At 37.0% G+C, this 17,799-nt stretch overlaps 2 protein-coding genes across 3 annotated transcripts; one reads left to right on the forward strand and one right to left on the reverse strand.

Moving 5' to 3' along the window:
• Positions 1-442: 442 nt before the first annotated feature.
• Positions 443-3,279, forward strand: LOC147874437 (uncharacterized). 2 transcript variants are annotated; one of them, XR_015534088.1, is made up of 3 exons: positions 443-617; positions 707-937; positions 2,163-3,279. XR_015534088.1 is itself a non-coding variant. In XM_087344789.1 (2 exons), exons 1-2 carry the CDS (start codon positions 458-460, stop codon positions 874-876), a joined length of 330 nt encoding a protein of 109 aa, XP_087200915.1. In that variant the 5' UTR covers positions 443-457; the 3' UTR covers positions 877-3,279. The 2 variants fall into 2 exon arrangements, 1 of the variants encoding a protein (XP_087200915.1); XM_087344789.1 differs by having other exon boundaries at positions 707-3,279.
• LOC110839419 (uncharacterized) lies at positions 2,683-16,664 on the reverse strand. Its single transcript, XM_087345356.1, has 11 exons — positions 16,547-16,664; positions 15,703-15,827; positions 14,276-14,401; positions 13,806-13,964; positions 11,995-13,134; positions 10,669-10,672; positions 8,074-8,240; positions 7,495-7,614; positions 6,381-6,506; positions 5,912-6,070; positions 2,683-5,224 (listed from the first exon to the last, which is right to left on the reverse strand). The coding sequence occupies exons 1-11, from the start codon at positions 16,569-16,571 to the stop codon at positions 4,517-4,519; spliced, it is 2,859 nt and encodes a 952-aa protein (XP_087201482.1). The 5' UTR covers positions 16,572-16,664; the 3' UTR covers positions 2,683-4,516.
• Positions 16,665-17,799: the final 1,135 nt, after the last annotated feature.

Below are 17,799 nucleotides of genomic sequence, written 5' to 3' on the forward strand. Positions count from 1 at the left end.
GAACATTTTACGTTTCATTTGTCAGCGAGAATCGCGGAATTCGCGCCGGAGTTAGGATTTTACATGAACGAAAACTTCGCCGACGGAATAATGCGCTTTGGTTTCGTGTGTTGTTCCGGGCCGCGAATCCGTGTTGCTGTTTTTTTCCCTTCCTTCTTCAGGACGGCGAACTTCTTCCACGGGACAAAAGGTAAGTGACAGAATAAAGGTAAGTGAGAGAGGTTCGACGTTGTTTGGTCCTCGTTTCCGACGTTTCGATTTTCGATTCAGTGACCCATCATTCCAGCGCGATAAATATGAATTTTGTCTTGAGCAAACGCGACCGTCTACTACAAAGCAAGTGCTTTCGTGTTCTCGTTTCATTACCGATCTTATTGCGACATCGTAAAATCACGACAAATTTTAGTCGATGATTGTCAGTTCGATAAGCCTTCTGGGTTTTCATTCGCCGAAGTGGATGCCCTTCAGTTGTGTCACCTCGAATGTTGCGCTTGTCAAAACGGACAACTGCAGTGAGCAAATCCTGCTCTCAGCTGTTCGTCATCATAAATGGCTACTGAACTCTGCGCGTGCGCACAGCAGAAGAGATGAGCCATGGGGGTCAACAAACAACACAGGTAAGTTTTCTGCGTTCGTGTTCTTACTTCCAATGAATGATTGTTGAACCGTTCTTACAGAAGTCGTTTTGTTTGTTTGTGTGTTACAGGACCCGCTCATATCCTGTGCCTCAACGTGGCGAGCGGGTGTAACAAAGAACGATGCACTCCCGAAATTGGTGTTCGGTTTTACTTTGACGGAAGACCGTCCATTTTGGTCACACTGTTCCATCTGTGTGCGGTTATAATTCGTGATTTGCCCATGTTAATTATTCTTTAAACGTTGAAATGTTATTTCGCGACGCCTGTTGACACGTGTTCGTGTGTCTTATTTTCTCCATGTACAATTTTTGATTCCATTGGTTGTGAGGATTTGAATAGGAGAGTCGACTTATGCAGATAAATGACGTGGAAATTATAATGAAAATGTCTGGGCAGTATTTTACGAAGATGTGATCCATCGATTTTGATTAATATCATTCAGGTAATTTGGACAATTCCTTGCAGACGACATGATGACATTAATAGGTGGTCTTTAAAAAACACGGGCAAGGGGGATTGTTTTAGTTTCATAATAGTGACACTCTGTCGTACTCATAAAAGTGCCAATTATTTGCTTCCATGAATGTACAGAATTGATAATTTTGACAAGGTGACCAAAAATGTTCAGAATGATGAAAAAACGTTTAGATATTTTGGCCAACCAATGGATGTGTGATCATATAAACTTCTGTCAGACCTCTGTTTTGTGACCACAGAGTTGTATTCGTGAATATGATAATTTAGAAATTATGGGGATGCATCGTTCCTTGGCCAAACAGGATGAACCTGATAATTTTAAATAATTTCCTGGTCACCAAATCCTCATTCACAGCTTTAAATGCATTCAGTATTTAGCTTTCCAAAAAGTTCCCTCTTACAAATCCTGCCATTTCAATCTGAACCTGTAACCTAGCAACCTTAAATTTGTTTTCATGTTAGCGATGTCATGTGTCGTATGTTGGTGACTTTCTGGCCTTCCACTTACATTTCAGGCTCTCAGTTACAGCATTCAGTAGTAAGCAGAAACTAAGCTCTTGTGTTGAATTGGGTTCAATTTCCAAAAAGCAACTGTTACTTTCCAAATGACCCAAATTAAAAGCTCACAACTATATATAACTGCACAGATTTTAGTTATTTTTTTATAGAACACAAAAGAGAAAATCCGAAAACTAATTAACTGAAGAGATGTTCTGTATTTTCCTAAATTATTCACTTGTCTGTAATAATAGCAATGCCTGGATTCAGTTTCTGAAATTTAATGTCCGAAATAGTCATTCTTAAAATAATTTTTCTAACAGAGTTGCAACTAAACATGATTCAATTAACTCAACATTTTATCACAAGAATACTTCTTACATTTGCCTTAACATCATGTATAAGAATTGTAAAATGGAGGGCTTAAAGTCCATCAAAAAGTTTCGCAGTCTATAATGTGACAATGGTTCAGGTAACTCATGTCATCACTAGCCCAAGTTAAATTTTGACAGTCAGTGAAAATGATATAAATCTGTGATTTATCTGAAGGTACTACGCCTGCAGATACCTGGAGGAAGTAACAAAAACCAGGACAGCTCATCTGCAGTCCAGTACTTGAGCACAGGACATCCAGAATACAAAGCGGAGGGGCTACGTCTTCAACAATTCACAATTATTTCATCATCACAAAGTTTTGTTGTTAACTTGATACATGTTTTTGGATATTTTCTGGGAATTGAGACAAGCTGCATCCAGTGGGTGCAGCAAATTAGTTTTTTTAGTGTTACAGGATAATGGCAGCAGAGCCAGCATCTGAAATGTTGTTTTTTGAACAAAAACAAACAAAAATTATTTCTTTCCAAAGTGCATTTAGCCACTTTGCTGTCCATTAAAATGTTAATTTTAACTTTGTCGTGTTCCGTTGAACCACTGACACTCTCTTGGTACTATAAACGTCGGGATTTTTTTAATCCTGGGAGTTTTAGAATGCAGGCCTCGCACACTCCTACTAAACTCAACATTCCAGGAAGTGCACTTCGGCTTATTTGTGCCATCTTAAACATGTGCATTAATATGTGCAATCAAATTTTTGGGGCTTGACATTGCTTTAAAATGTGAAAGCCACGTCTTGCCCATCAGTATATTTGTAAATTTAATTTCCTTATGAACAGGTACTTTGAAAATGTTAATTAGAAACAAAACTTTTATCGTTAATAATTAATCATCGGTGGAAGTAACTTTCGAAAATGGGACATTCAGCTCAGTAGGAGGCCAAGCCCCAGAGAACAATGAATGTATACTGTAAATAAAATTAATGCAAATAGCGGAGTTTGCTGTACATGTACCACTGTTGCAACAGCAGTCTGACATCTTTTGGCACTGAAAATAGCTTCGCCAAAACTATTTCTCGTTATATTACCTAATTAGGCACTGGCCTCTGAGATTCAAAGGGTTATGTCACAACAGAGTTGCCACCCCTACAGCTCTTTTGACGTGAAGACATTTGGATGGAATGTAGGATGGACCAGAGGGTGAAATATAAAATGTATGCTCATATATTTATGAATATTTTAAACAGAGTACAAGTTTCAGTTTCTGATCTAATATTGAGGAATAACTAATACAAATACATAATTATGAAATAAATACAAGTTACATACAGTAATTATAATGAAAGTTGTCAGTGTTTCTTTCTTTTGGTGACTGTTATATATTCACCTCTCAGGCTTCCGTCTGTTCAATATGTTGTGTGTGTGGTTTTAAATTAAGCTTTCTGACTGTATTTATAATTTAAAATAGTATTTCTGACTACAACTTTTATTACTCGGTGGACAATTGTATCTCATGATACGAATTATCTTCGTGCAACACAATTGATGAGATTTCAGCACATTTTACTTTAATCTCATGAAGTGATATTTCCTACAAACCAGAAACGACTTCACTGCCTCATAATAAGGTAAAAGGAGAGTGAAGACGAAAAAGGGGAGGTGGTCAGTCTTCCCATAGAATTTTTTTAGACAGGAGTTATGACCACACCATTATATACACAGTGGACCTCACACAAAATTAAATTCTTTAGAATAAATTGTGAAACTGAATAGCTCTGCAAATCTGAATAGAATTAACACAAGTGGTCAAAACATAATGAAGAGTGATTATGACTTATTTAATTTTGTTGATTCATTAATGTAAAGAAAGAACAATGTTGAATAAGAACCTGTTCACTGGATGCAGGCTCAAAAATCTGTTATTTTTGGTCAGTGGCTGGTCAGACACGAGATGCTTCACACACTTCTAATTCCTTCTTTCTACACATAACTCGGGAGACTGAAATGGTGAAGCCTTTTATAACACAACATACTGATCAGCCATTAACCAATACTTTTTCTGTAAAAAATCATCTAAATTCAAGAAATCTATTTTTACACAAGTATGTTCATAAAAACTAATGTAAGTTTTGCTGGAATCCTTAAAGCACTTCAGTTTCACTATTTTTTTAACCAAAACTTTCTTCTTTGCTGCAACACATTTCTCCATTCACACCACATACTATACATCACCGATGATTATTCAGATCATGATGCTTTAACGTCTCTTCGGACAACTACTCCAATTGAATTATTAATTATATCACAGGATTTGGGTGCTCCTCACCATGCATGTTTTGATGTTTCTTCAGATAACTCCTCCGCCCAAATGACTTATTACACACTTCACAGGAATACGGACGCTCACCACTGTGTATACGCTGATGTGTTTTCAGGTGTTCCCTTTATACTGAATGATTTATTACACACGCCACAAGAATGTGGATACTCTCCACTATGTAAGCGTTGATGTATCTCCAGATTACCCTTCTTGCTGCATTACTTATTATTCAAATTGGATATATATAGCCGCTAACCACTGTGTGTGACTTGATGAATCTTCAAAAGACATTTTTGACTAAATGATTTATTGCATACATCACAGGAATAAGGCCGCTCACCACTGTGTATGCCCTGATGTATTTTCAGAACACTCTTTGTACTGAATGATTTATTACACACACCACAGGTATAAGGACGCTCACCACTGTGTATGCGCTGATGTATCTTCAGGTGCCCTTTTCTGCTGAATGATTTATTGCACACATCACAGGTATAAGGACGCTCACCACTGTGTATGCCTTGATGAATCTTCAAAAGACATTTTTTACTAAATGATGTATTACATACACCACAGGTATAAGGACGCTCACCACTGTGTATGCGCTGATGTATCTTCAGGTCCCCCTTTCTGCTGAATGATTTATTACACACATCACAAAAATGTGGATGCTCATTTCTGTGTCTGTGTTGACGTTTCTTCGGATGGCCCTTCTTGCTGCATGACTTATTATTCAAATCGGATGTACATGGACGCTCACGACTGTGTATGTGCTGATGTCTCTTCAGATGACTATACAGACTGAATGATTTATTGCAAACATCACAGGTATAAGGACGCTCACCACTGTGTATGCGTTGATGTCTCTTCAGACCACTACTCAGACTGAATGATTTGTTGCACACATTACAGGAAAATGAACGCCCTTCATGTTTAAGCTGATGTTCATTCACAGGACTCTGTTAAAGAAAATTATGATAAATATAATGAGAAGAAGACTGACTTGATGCTACTAGAAAGTGTTGTTAAATAGACTATAAATAAATAAGAATGACTTTGAAAGCAAGGTGTACATGATGTCAATTGCTATTAAATTATTAGAATTGTCTTTTACCAAATCCCATTACTCAACCAGAATTTAGCGGAAGATGTACTACAAATGCCACAAAAATCATAAACCGCCAATATTACTCTAAACTCTTTGTTCAGTGAAGTATGTACAGTACGCAACTGTAATCTTGCGACTTGCAAGGAATCCAGGAAGTCTGAAGCATTAAAGACAGACGCTGTCTTTCCTCCTTCACCCCACCTCCTCACCACGAAAGTCACAAGATTACTGTAGCGGACTATACACATGTTGTGGGGCCCTTGGAACTTGAAACATCTTCAATTTGATACCATACTCTGACCTTGAGTGCTGGGGCATCAGTTAATTTAGTTGTCATTCTGTATGAGGTCTGCACCTGACCTTGGTGGTCAACATATTTTTTTTCTCACTGAGATAGCAAAATGTGGTAAATATGCCAGTTCAGACTAGTGATGACAGTCAAATTTCTTTTCTGGCCCCTCTTTCCATACCACTTTGTTTAATACAGATATCCGATATACAAACGACTTTCTATCACAGTTCTATTATATAAACATACCTCAGGTTCAGCCTTTATTACTGGACATGCTAATAACACAGGGTACACCTCCTCTTCTACATCTGTGACATCCTCTGTCTTTACACGGACAAATTCATATCCATCGTGACATGTCTCACTATCTGAACCAGGTACATCTTTCGGTGAATCCGTGCAGTTCTGTAGAACCACCACACAGTATCAGTCAGTGCTATTCCCTCTCATTACATGAAATGGAACAGACATTCTTTACAACTATGTCCGATTGTTATCACTTAGTAGGTGAAGATAATGAATAGACTATTCACTTTGAACCATGCAATGTGATCCAGTTCAGAGCACAAAACTGCAACATTATTAAGCTGAAGAAACGTTGTTTCTTTGTAACCATTTCATGCAATTGAAAGCCCTCTAAGCATGTTCAGATTTGTATGTACATACATACACACACATATAATAATCACAGAAATGAGCTGAAACCAACGCTTACCTTGGGTTCGGCATTCTTTACAGAAAATGTTGATGGAATGCAAACCTCGTCAGTTTTGAAACCAATGGGATCTTCTTCACTCACAACATCCATATTATTTTCTACTTCGATCATATCAATTTCCTGCTGTAAAATTATGAATTCAACATAATTCTGTAAGATGGCACTTTTCTTGTGCACCAAACACACACACACAAAACAGGAGAGAGTATTTACAGTGGCAGGTTCCAGACTGAAACTTGCAAATTTCTGATATCATAATTTCAGGACTTCAGAATTAAAACACTGCATGCCTGCAAATTTACACTAATTATTTTCAGGACAAAATGGTAGCTCATGATAATTCTTCACTTAATTTCCAGAACATAAACTGTTGCCATGTTGTGCACCTTTATGAAACTCATTAACCTTCCATTGCTCAACTGCATCTTACTGCACTAATGCCGTAATACGTACACAGCCTCTTACACAAGCATCTTGCATTTAATCCCCATATATGGACCTTTTTCTTTAAACCATTACATTTTCATCCAAGCTCTATTTTTGAGTAGCAGAACACTTCATATAAGATACTAATTCATTAAATTAATTAATTTTGCCCTTTTACCAAGAATTTAGAAATGTCAGCATCAGATGGGAAGCTGGACAGGCAAATTACAAATGTCATATATCAATTTAGTCTCTACAATTAGGAATACATAACTTATATTGAATCTGCAATACATTTCAATACTTTGTTTTTAATTATTCTTGTCACAGGCCCACTTTTATTACTTGGCTTTGAAATATTTTGTATTACTCTTTATCTGACATATGCTGCCACTTTGTAAATTCAAATGACAATACAGACTCATACGTTACTCAATTAAGACTATGCAATTTCTGTTCGGACAAAAATGGGCCACTATAAAACTACAGCAGAACAAAATTATGAAGCTGCACATATGTTGTTTTTTTAACTATTTTGTGAGTAAATATATTATTTCGATGTAAATGAAACTACTGTAAACATTCTGTTTTGGGTGTCACATTTTTAACTTGTACTGCAAAAACATAAGCGCATGCATGGATGTGCACAAACTATAAAAACTCATCTGAAAATAAGAAGGTTTACCTCAGGTTCCATTTTAATTATGGAAGATGCTGATGGTATGTAAACCTCTTCAGTTCTCACATCAGTGGAATCTTCTTCTCTTGGAGCATCCTCATTTTCTACTTTGATTGTATCAACATTCTGTAGAAATATTATAAATATTTCATTTATTTGAGATTATATACATCTCTTGTGCATTGACTCCATATGCAGTATTACAAAGCATATCCATGCTGGAACTTATAAACGTCTGATGTCATATGAACACACTAAACCGGGGGTTCTCACCCTTTTTTGCTGGCATACCACTAATTCTAATTTAACACATCAAATGTACCACTAACCAAATGAGTTCTGGAAAAACCTATTTATGTTAATATTATCTTTTTATTTTCTTACTTAGTTTTTAGTACCACTTAACATTGGTACGTGTACCAGAGGTTGAGAAATGCTGCACTAAACCATTTTAATGTGCACAATTGATATTGTTAAACTGAGAAGATGACAATTTTAAAATAACACGTGCTTCTTATAAAATATAACTTCCTTTTGGCATTGTTTGTAACATTCATTTCTGTGCACACAAACTTAAACACTCACCGAGGTCCCATTCAGAGATGGAAATATTTCTTCAACTCTCTGCAGTATAATTTTTGGCATTCTTGTTGTAACAAACTGGATATTCTTTTGCAAGTGTAAAACATGTTCATCACTCATCTTGATTTGAGGGTTGTGTATGAAAGTACTGACAAGAATCAGTGATACAACTTTTTATCTGTGATAACTGATAAAACTTGGAAAATTTGCTAGGTCCTGAAAGGAAATAAGCTGACACTAAAGTGTTTAATCACATCATTATTATGGGAAAATTTTATAGATACGACAAACAACAAACTGGTACACTTCTCAGAGCACATAATACTGTCGACATAGATTTTACAAGTCGAAAATATATAAATACACAATTTGTGAGATTTTTATAAATGTTTGCTGGCAGAAAAGGAACTATGAAAGTGCATAATCGAAACCTCGAACCGCCCATTATATGTACGCAACCACATTAACTCGCCCCACGTGCTCAACAACAAAGGTTATGAAAATAAACACATCTTAAAAATACATATAAAAACAGAAGACACCTTCAAATACGATTATGACGCCTGGGGGATAACTACTGGGAAAAATATATGTAAATCCCAAACAAAGTAAGACTCCAAGGTGAAATTAAATGTTTAAAATAACGTTGGCTAAATTGAGGAGAATTGAATTAATACACTACAAAACATACACAGAATGAAAGATAGAATCACAGGAAACTTGAGTAGAAATTCAGTGCGTAGTTAAAGACAATGACAAACAAAAACGATATGGAATGGACACATTTCTGCCAACTTATACTCAAGTAAATGGACTCTCGTTTGCACGGTTCATATATATATATATATATATATATATATATATATATATATATATATATTTTTTTTCTGTACTATATACAAATGCTTGCTACTTCTCAGTTCAAAATATTCTGTCTTCCCGTCTGATTTCAAAGAACCTGAATTTTAAATTATACGAATGAATAATTTTGCCTGTTGTCTTGTATGGGTGCGAAACATGGTGTTACACTCTGAGGGAGGAACACAGATTGCAGGTGTTTGAGAATATTATGATATTTGGTCCTAGGAGGGAAGACGATGGGGCATGGAGAAAACTGCAAAATGTTGAGCTTAAAAATGTGTAAACCTCCCCCAATATTAACAGGTTGATTAAATCTAGAAGAATGGGATGGGCTGGGCATGTAGCGCGCATGGATGTGACAAAAGGTGTGCACCGGGTATTGGTTGGGAAGCCTGAGGGCAAGACACCGCTGGGAAGACCTAGACGTAGATGGGAGGATAATGTCAGGCGGGATCTGTGGGAAATAGGAGTTGAAGGAGACTGGATTTTGTTGGCCAAGGACAGGGTCCGGTGGAGGGCTTTGGTTTATTCGGGTTCGGTTAGCCATCTACTTACTACTATATACAATCAATGACTACTTTCGGTTTCCCAGACACCAGACTATTCGGTGCCGTTCTCATGCTGGGCGTCTAAAGTGTCCGCACCCCCTGAGCCACGCAATGCGTTGGGCCCAATTTCATTGACTTTACTGTGTTAAATATTTGGAGCACAAACCTGGGTCCACATTTTCGCGTTCCGTATAACTATACGCTGTTATGTTGTGGCAGTATGCGCCAGTGGCTTTAAGAGGCCGGGAAGTAGAAATGAAACTTAAAAATAAAAAAGAAGACACGGCTAAATACGTAGTAGACTCGAGAACAAGTGTCCATATGCAGAAAATCATTCGGCACCGAGAATATTTTATTAGCCAAGTAATTTAATTAGAGGTTTGTAGAGACTATTACCGTTTGGGTACAAGAACACATTGCGGGATTGAGTTATTTTATAACATGCTCGTGATTAGCAAGCAACAGATTATGGTAGCAACAGACAGAATAGGCATATTGAAAGAGGCTGCTCAGAAAGATATGACATGTCATGACCTAGTGGGTGGTTACCAACATTTTAGATGAAAATATTGCCTCAGTGTTACCCACTTGTGGTCCTTTGCAGGTTATGTAATACTCTTAACAGTTTGTAACTCTGGTACCTAAAAGGCAATGTATCACAACCCAAAAGACCACAATTGACATAAGTCTGAAGTTATTAGAAGTTGACTTAACCTTGGGCCAACAATGACTATTGAGAATATTACTCTCCAAATAGTTTTGTTGCCTGTTATTTATGTATGGCTTTTATTATTAAGTGTTCTGTCTTACGACAGGGCATCAGTTAAGAAATCTATACAAAATTAGGTTGAAAAATCTTGAGGAAAGAAGCCAGCTGGGTCGTAAGTTTGTAGATGGGATTCTAAATTAAAGTATATAAACACTCAGTGAATTAAATAAAAACATTTAATAAACTAAACCATTACATTTGTTAGCAGTACACTCGGTAAATCACAAAATCTAGTGTGGGTGTTAAAAATGACCGCCATTAGCTTTGTGGTACAGTTCAGTGGTGAGCAATTGACTGACGAGCAGCCTCCAAAGTTGCTGCTGTGTGGACATCTTTTTAGGATATTTTGCATTTGACATTTATTTTTATTTCATTATTGCATTTTATTCAAGGACACATTCAGTCGTACATATACCATACTGATCTGTAGAATGACAGTGAATAGTGAATTAGTGTAAGATATGGACGGACGCAGTCATGGCCCTGTTTATGGTACTGTCTCAGCATCTACCTGGGGGGGACTAGGAAAACTACAGAATTCCTGTTATGAAAGCTAATCTCTGGATTCCTTATAACAAAAAACAGATAATAATTATGGACAGCAAAAATGATCATGTACTGTGCATTACATTCTAATCCTTCGTGTACGTTTCAAGACTTTCAACGATCCTTCAGGTTTCATGTTCATCAGAGTTAAGTCTCTGTAGCTTACAACTGAAATCTTTGATAGCGACAAACCCAGTATCTTTGTCAGTGGGCAGTGAAAGGTTTGGTGTAACAGTAGATCTGTACAAATCAGTAACAGAAATGTTAAGTATGAAATGTTAGTATTTCTGACTACAACTTATATTGCTAGATGAACAATTCTATTTCATGATACGAATTATCTTCGTGCAACACAATTGATGAGATTTCAGCACATTTTACTTTAATCTCATGAAGTGATATTTCCTACAAACCAGAAACGACTTCACTGCCTCATAATAAGGTAAAAGGAGAGTGAAGACGAAAAAGGGGAGGTGGTCAGTCTTCCCATAGAATTTTTTTAGACAGGAGTTATGACCACACCAATATATACACAGTGGACGTCACACAAAATTTAATTCTTTAGAATAAATTGTGAAACTGAATAGCTCTGCAAATCTGAATAGAATTAACACAAGTGATCAAAACATAATGAAGAGTGATTATGACTTATTTAATTTTGTTGATTCATTAATGTAAAGAAAGAACAATGTTGAATAAGAACCTGTTCACTGGATTCAGGCTCAAAAATCTCTTATTTTTGGTCAGTGGCTGGTCAGACACGAGATGCTTCACATACTTCTAATTCCTTCTTTCTACACATAACTCGGGAGACTGAAATGGTGAAGCCTTTTATAACACAACATACTGATCAGCCATTAACCAAATGAACAAATGAGTCTCGGCCATAACCGAAGTGACTGAATGATCAATAATTATCTACTTCTAAAATTCAAAATATAAAATACTTTTTTCTGTAAAAAATCATCTAAACTCAAGAAATCTATTTTTACACAAGTATGTTAATAAAAACTAATGTAAGTTTTGCTGGAATCCTTAAAGCACTTCAGTTTCACTATTTTTTTAACCAAAACTTTCTTCTTTGCTGCAACACATTTCTCCATTCACACCACAAACTATACATCACCGATGATTATTCAGATCATGATGCTTTAACGTCTCTTCGGACAACTACTCCAATTGAATTATTAATTATATCACAGGATTTGGGTGCTCCTCACCATGCATGTTTTGATGTTTCTTCAGATAACTCCTCCGCCCAAATGACTTATTACACACTCCACAGGAATACGGACGCTCACCACTGTGTATACGCTGATGTGTTTTCAGGTCCTCCTTCCTACTGAATGACCTATTGCACATGTCACAAGCATATGGCCGCTCACCACTATGTATGTGTTGATGTCTCTTCAGATGACCACTCCGACTAAATGATTTATTACACACATCACACGAATATGGACATTCTCCTGTATGTATGCGTTGATGTTCCTTCAGACCACCCATTTGACTGAATGATTTATTACACACATCACAGGAATACGGACGCTCTCCACTGTGTGTGCGCTGATGTGTTTTCAGAACACTCTTTGTACTGAATGATTTATTACACACACCACAGGAATATGGACGCTGTACACTGTGTATGCGCTGATGTATCTTCAGGTCCTCCTTTCTATTGAATGACTTACTACACAAATCACAGGAATAAGGCCGCTCCCCACTATGTATGCGCAGATGTGTTTTCAGGTGTCCCCCTTCACTGAATGATTTATTGCACACATCACAGGTATAAGGACGCTCACCACTGTGTATGCGTTGATGAATCTTCAAACGACTATTGTGACTGAATGATGTATTGCATACATCACAGGTATAAGGACGCTCACCACTATGTATGCGCTGATGTATCTTCAGGTACCCCTTTATACTGAATGATTTGTTACACACGCCACAAGAATGTGGCCGCTCTCCACTATGTATGCGTTGATGTATCTTCAGGCGACTGCTCACACTGAATGACTTATTGCACACCTCACAGGTATACGGACGCTCACCACTGTGTATGCGTTGATGTATTTTCAGGTCCCCCTTTCTGCTGAATGATTTATTACACACATCACAAAAATGTGGATGCTCATTTCTGTGTCTGTGTTGACGTTTCTTCAGATGACCCTTCTTGCTGCATGACTTATTATTCAAATCGGATGTACATGGACGCTCACGACTGTGTATGTGCTGATGTCTCTTCAGATGACTATTCAGACTGAATGATTTGTTGCACACATTACAGGAAAATAAACGCCCCTCATGTTTAAGCTGTTGTTCATTCACAGGACTCTGTTAAAGAAAATTATGATAAATATAATGAGAAGAAGACTGACTTGATGCTACTAGAAAGTGTTGTTAAATAGACTATAAATAAATAAGAATGACTTTGAAAGTAAGGTGTACATGATGTCAATTGCTATTACATTATTAGAATTGTCTTTTACCAAATCCCATTACACAGCCAGAATATAGCGGAAGATGTACTACAAATGCCACAAAAATCATAAACTGCCAATATTAGTCTCAACCGTTTGTTCAGTGAAGTATGTACAGTACGCGACTGTAATCTTGGGGTTTGCAAGGAATCCAGGAAGTCTGAAGCATTAAAGACAGATGCTGTCTTTCCTCCTTCACCCCACCTCCTCACCACGCTAGTCACAAGATTACTGTCGCGGACTATACACATGTTGTGGGGCCCATGGAACTTGAAACATCTTTAATTTGATACCATACTCAGACCTTGAGTGCTGGGGCATCAGTTAATTTAGTTGTCATTCTGTATGAGGTCTGCACCTGACCTTGGTGGTGAACATATTTCTTATTCTCACCGAGATATGCTAGTTCAGACTGCTGATGACAGTCAAATTTCTTTTCTGGCCCTTCTTTCCATACCACTTTGTTTAATACAGATATCCGATATACAAACGACTTTCTATCACAGTTCTATTATATAAACATACCTCAGGTTCAGCCTTTATTACTGGACATGCTATTAGCACAGGGTACTCTTCCTCTTCTATATCTGTGACATCCTCTGTCTTTACACAGACAACCTGATATCCGTCATGACATGTCTCACTATCTGAACCAGGTACATCTTTCGGTGAATCCGTGCAGTTCTGTAGAACCACCACACATGAATCAGTCAATGCTATTCCCTCTCATTATATGAAATGGAACAGACATTCTTTACAACTATGTCTGATTGTTATCACTTAGTAGGTGAAGATAATGAATAGACTATTCACTTTGAACCATGCAATGTGATCCAGTTCAGAGCACAAAACTGCAACATTATTAAGCTGAAGAAACGTTGTTTCTTTGTAACCATTTCATGCAAATGAAAGCCCTCTAAGCATGTTCAGATTTGTATGTACATACATACACACACAAATAATAATCACAGAAATGAGCTGAAACCAACGCTTACCTTGGGTTTGGCATTCTTTACAGAAAATGTTGATGGAATGCAAACCTCGTCAGTTTTGAAACCAATGGGATCTTCTTCACTCAGAACATCCACATTATTTTCTACTTCGATCATATCAATTTCCTGCTGTAAAATTATGAATTAAACATAATTCTGATAGATGGCACTTTTCTTGTGCACCAAACACACACACACAAAACAGGAGAGAGTATTTACAGTGGCAGGTTCCAGACTGAAACTTGCAAACTTCTGATATCATAATTTCAGGACTTCAGAATTAAAACACTGCATGCCTGCAAATTTACACTAATTATTTTCAGGACAAAATGGTAGCTCATGATAATTCTTCACTTAATTTCAAGACCATAAACTGTTGCCATGTTGTGCACCTTAATGAAACTCATTAACCTTCCATTGCTCAACTGCATCTTACTGCACTAATGCCGTAATACGTACACAGCCTCTTACACAAGCATCTTGCATTTAATCCCCATATATGGACCTTTTTCTTTAAACCATTACATTTTTATCCAAGCTCTATTTTTGAGTAGTAGAGCATTTCATATAAGATACTAATTAATTCAGACTTGACACAGTTTAAATTAATTATTTTTGTTCCATAACGCACAATCAAGAAATGTGGCAGAGTATATTTTTATTGACTATATTATGGTGTATCTCAATGCTATTCTGTTTGTATGAAATTATTGTAATGGCAGAAGTGTACTTAAGCCATGTGAACATCATCAAAGTGACATGCATGTGATGAAAGTTATAGGGACTTAGGCTATGCAAAGTAATGCTGATGTTGAAACACTGAAGACATCAAATGTTTGACACATAAATGGGAATCTTGAATAAATTTACAGTGAAACTGGGAATGTGCACTAAGGTTGTTGTGGCTGGAGGGAAAACAGGTGAACGAAATGAACAGAAAACCAGAAGTCACCACACATACAATAACAAGAAGATGCTATGTTCCAAAAACCACTCTGCCCTAATGTATGCAGCCATATGCTTGATATGTTCCAACAGGTCTTATTTTCTTATACTTGTTGGAGGTCCAATTCAATTAATGGCTTCAAAATATTTTCTGTTACTCTGCATTACATATATGGTATCAATGAGTAGATTAAAATAATAATTAAACACACACACATATATTATTAAATTCAGACTGTACAGCTTGTGTGTCGTGTCAAGACCGGGCCACTAAAGACGTACAACAGAGACAAATTACAAAGCTACAGAAATGTTTCTTTTAAACTAATAAAAATATGTTGTTGATGTAAATGAAACTGCAAACATTCTCTGAATTTGATGTCCTGTTATGTGTGACATAACATGAACATGTGAATAGGTTCATGTACGTAGGCATGTACATGTATGCACACAAACCAGAAAAATCAGCTGAAAACAAGGCTTACCTTAGATTCGGCCTCCTTTGTAGAAAATGCTGATGATACATAAACCTCATGCATTTTCATGTCAGTGGAATCTTCTTTACTCGGAACATCCACATCATTTTCTATTTTGATATCAATGTCCTGCTCTAAACTTACAAATTAAACATAATTCTGTTATATACTTCTTATGCACTACATACACAGGCAAAAACAGGGCTTTGGAAATAAAATAAGAAGTGTCCAGAGAGCGGTACCAAATAGTTTCAGAACAAAATAGTCACAGACATTTGACTAACTTTGCACAGTAGAGTACTGCACACACCACTTAACCAACTAGTGTGTGCAGACAATTTATAGAGTTCTCAACAAGCCTAAATGTCATTACAATGTTATTATATTGGGATGCGGAAATAACATGACAACCAAACTACACCAGTTAAGAAACGTTCTGACAAACAAACGTTATCAGAAAGAAAACTTAGCTTAAATATATGCATCAAAAGAAAAACTCCCTTATATGATTATTAGAGGGCTGAACAAAAACAAAGGTCAACAATTGTATTTTTCACCATCAAACACCCGAGTGTTAGTTAACAAAAATCAACAGAAGAGTGGTGGAACTATAATAAGATTTCTGATAACTTTACTGGATATTACAAATGTGTATCCTCAATCAACCACACAAAGAAGACAAAGTGTTTGAAATATACCTGTCTCAATTTAAGAATTTGAAATTATCTGGTTACAACACACAAGACACAGAACGAAAATATGAATCACAAAGCAGCTAAACAAAAAAAATGAGTGAACATACGAATAATAAGGAGAAATAATAATTATAATGACCTGGCCATAGATAACCTACCTGGACCCGGCCATGGCAAGGACATATTGCAGGGACCACCTACTAATTTTTTGCTATATGTAATCAATGATCAAGTGACCGACGCGAAAGATGGCGGCCGAGTATCGGACGTTTCTGCTCATCTGTTGTCGCGTGACCTCAGCCGGTCGCTTTCAGAGAGTTGGTGTGCTCGCAGCATTTGTTTTCTTTGCTAAGGTGGTGGTTGCATCATCTGTTTCCGCTCGAAATTGTTTTTAGGCCAAATGTTTTACCCACTGCTGATAAGTAACTCTGCCGCCTCATGCGCGCTGCGGATCACCTGCGGCGGTTAAAGTGGTCCGCAGGGTCTAGTTTACTTAACTTCGTCATTTTGGGCACCATTCCGTTTGGTTTCTTACACCAAAGAACCATTTCATATGGACTGGAAAAAATTCGTAAAGACCTTTGCTGGCAGTTATCACGTGGGTTTTATAATATTTATTTAACTGTTGCTGCTTTTGACTTCAGTGAGTTATCACGTTTTGCCATTTAAAGTGGCAAATTCATTTTAGTAAACATTGAGAAGCCCATCTTTATTATTGTTCTTAATGAATTACTTTTGATCTGCTTCCCATTTGACCCCACCTCTGTCTTTTAACTCTGTTATTAGTTAAGTGAGGATAGGGTTAGTGTAAACCTACACCATATAAAATGTTGCAAATCATAAAATGAGGTGGAGGCTATATTTAATGTACCTTTAATCAAAACAGTGATTTGAGGTATTGATATTTGATTTCCTGAAGAGACTTCTATTTGCCAGACAGGTTAGCAGACCTGTTGAAATTCACTGGGGAACATTTATTTTGTGTCTTCATCCCCACCCCCTTCCTTTCATACCCTTCAGCTGTATTACTTTAATGTTCCTTTCATTTGTACACTGTAGTAGGACAATAATGAAGAATATGAGCTATACTGTACACTACATTATTCCATGGATTTCAATAAATCTAATTTCTGAGTGATAGAGCCCTCTGTTCCTGTAAGATGTCAGGGTACATATGTTCTTTGAGTGAGACAAGTGGAGTCCTTGAGTCACTGCCCAGGTCAAGGAATTCCCAGTCTTTTATGGAACTCAGTATTGTGTTCATGAGATCTCTCCATGGGGCCACATGCTTACATCCTACTTCTTTGGGATTAATTTTAATATCGTTCTCCCCTTTACATTTCTCAGTTGTCATAGTTTCATACCTTCTCAAGCCCAGACAGAAGGAAACAAATTCCTATGGAGTGAATGC

Source organism: Zootermopsis nevadensis, unplaced genomic scaffold (assembly GCF_977971745.1).
Source record: "Zootermopsis nevadensis isolate Lab colony 2312 unplaced genomic scaffold, Znev_1.0 Znev_ptg000008l, whole genome shotgun sequence".
Classification (NCBI taxonomy): domain Eukaryota; kingdom Metazoa; phylum Arthropoda; class Insecta; order Blattodea; family Termopsidae; genus Zootermopsis; species Zootermopsis nevadensis.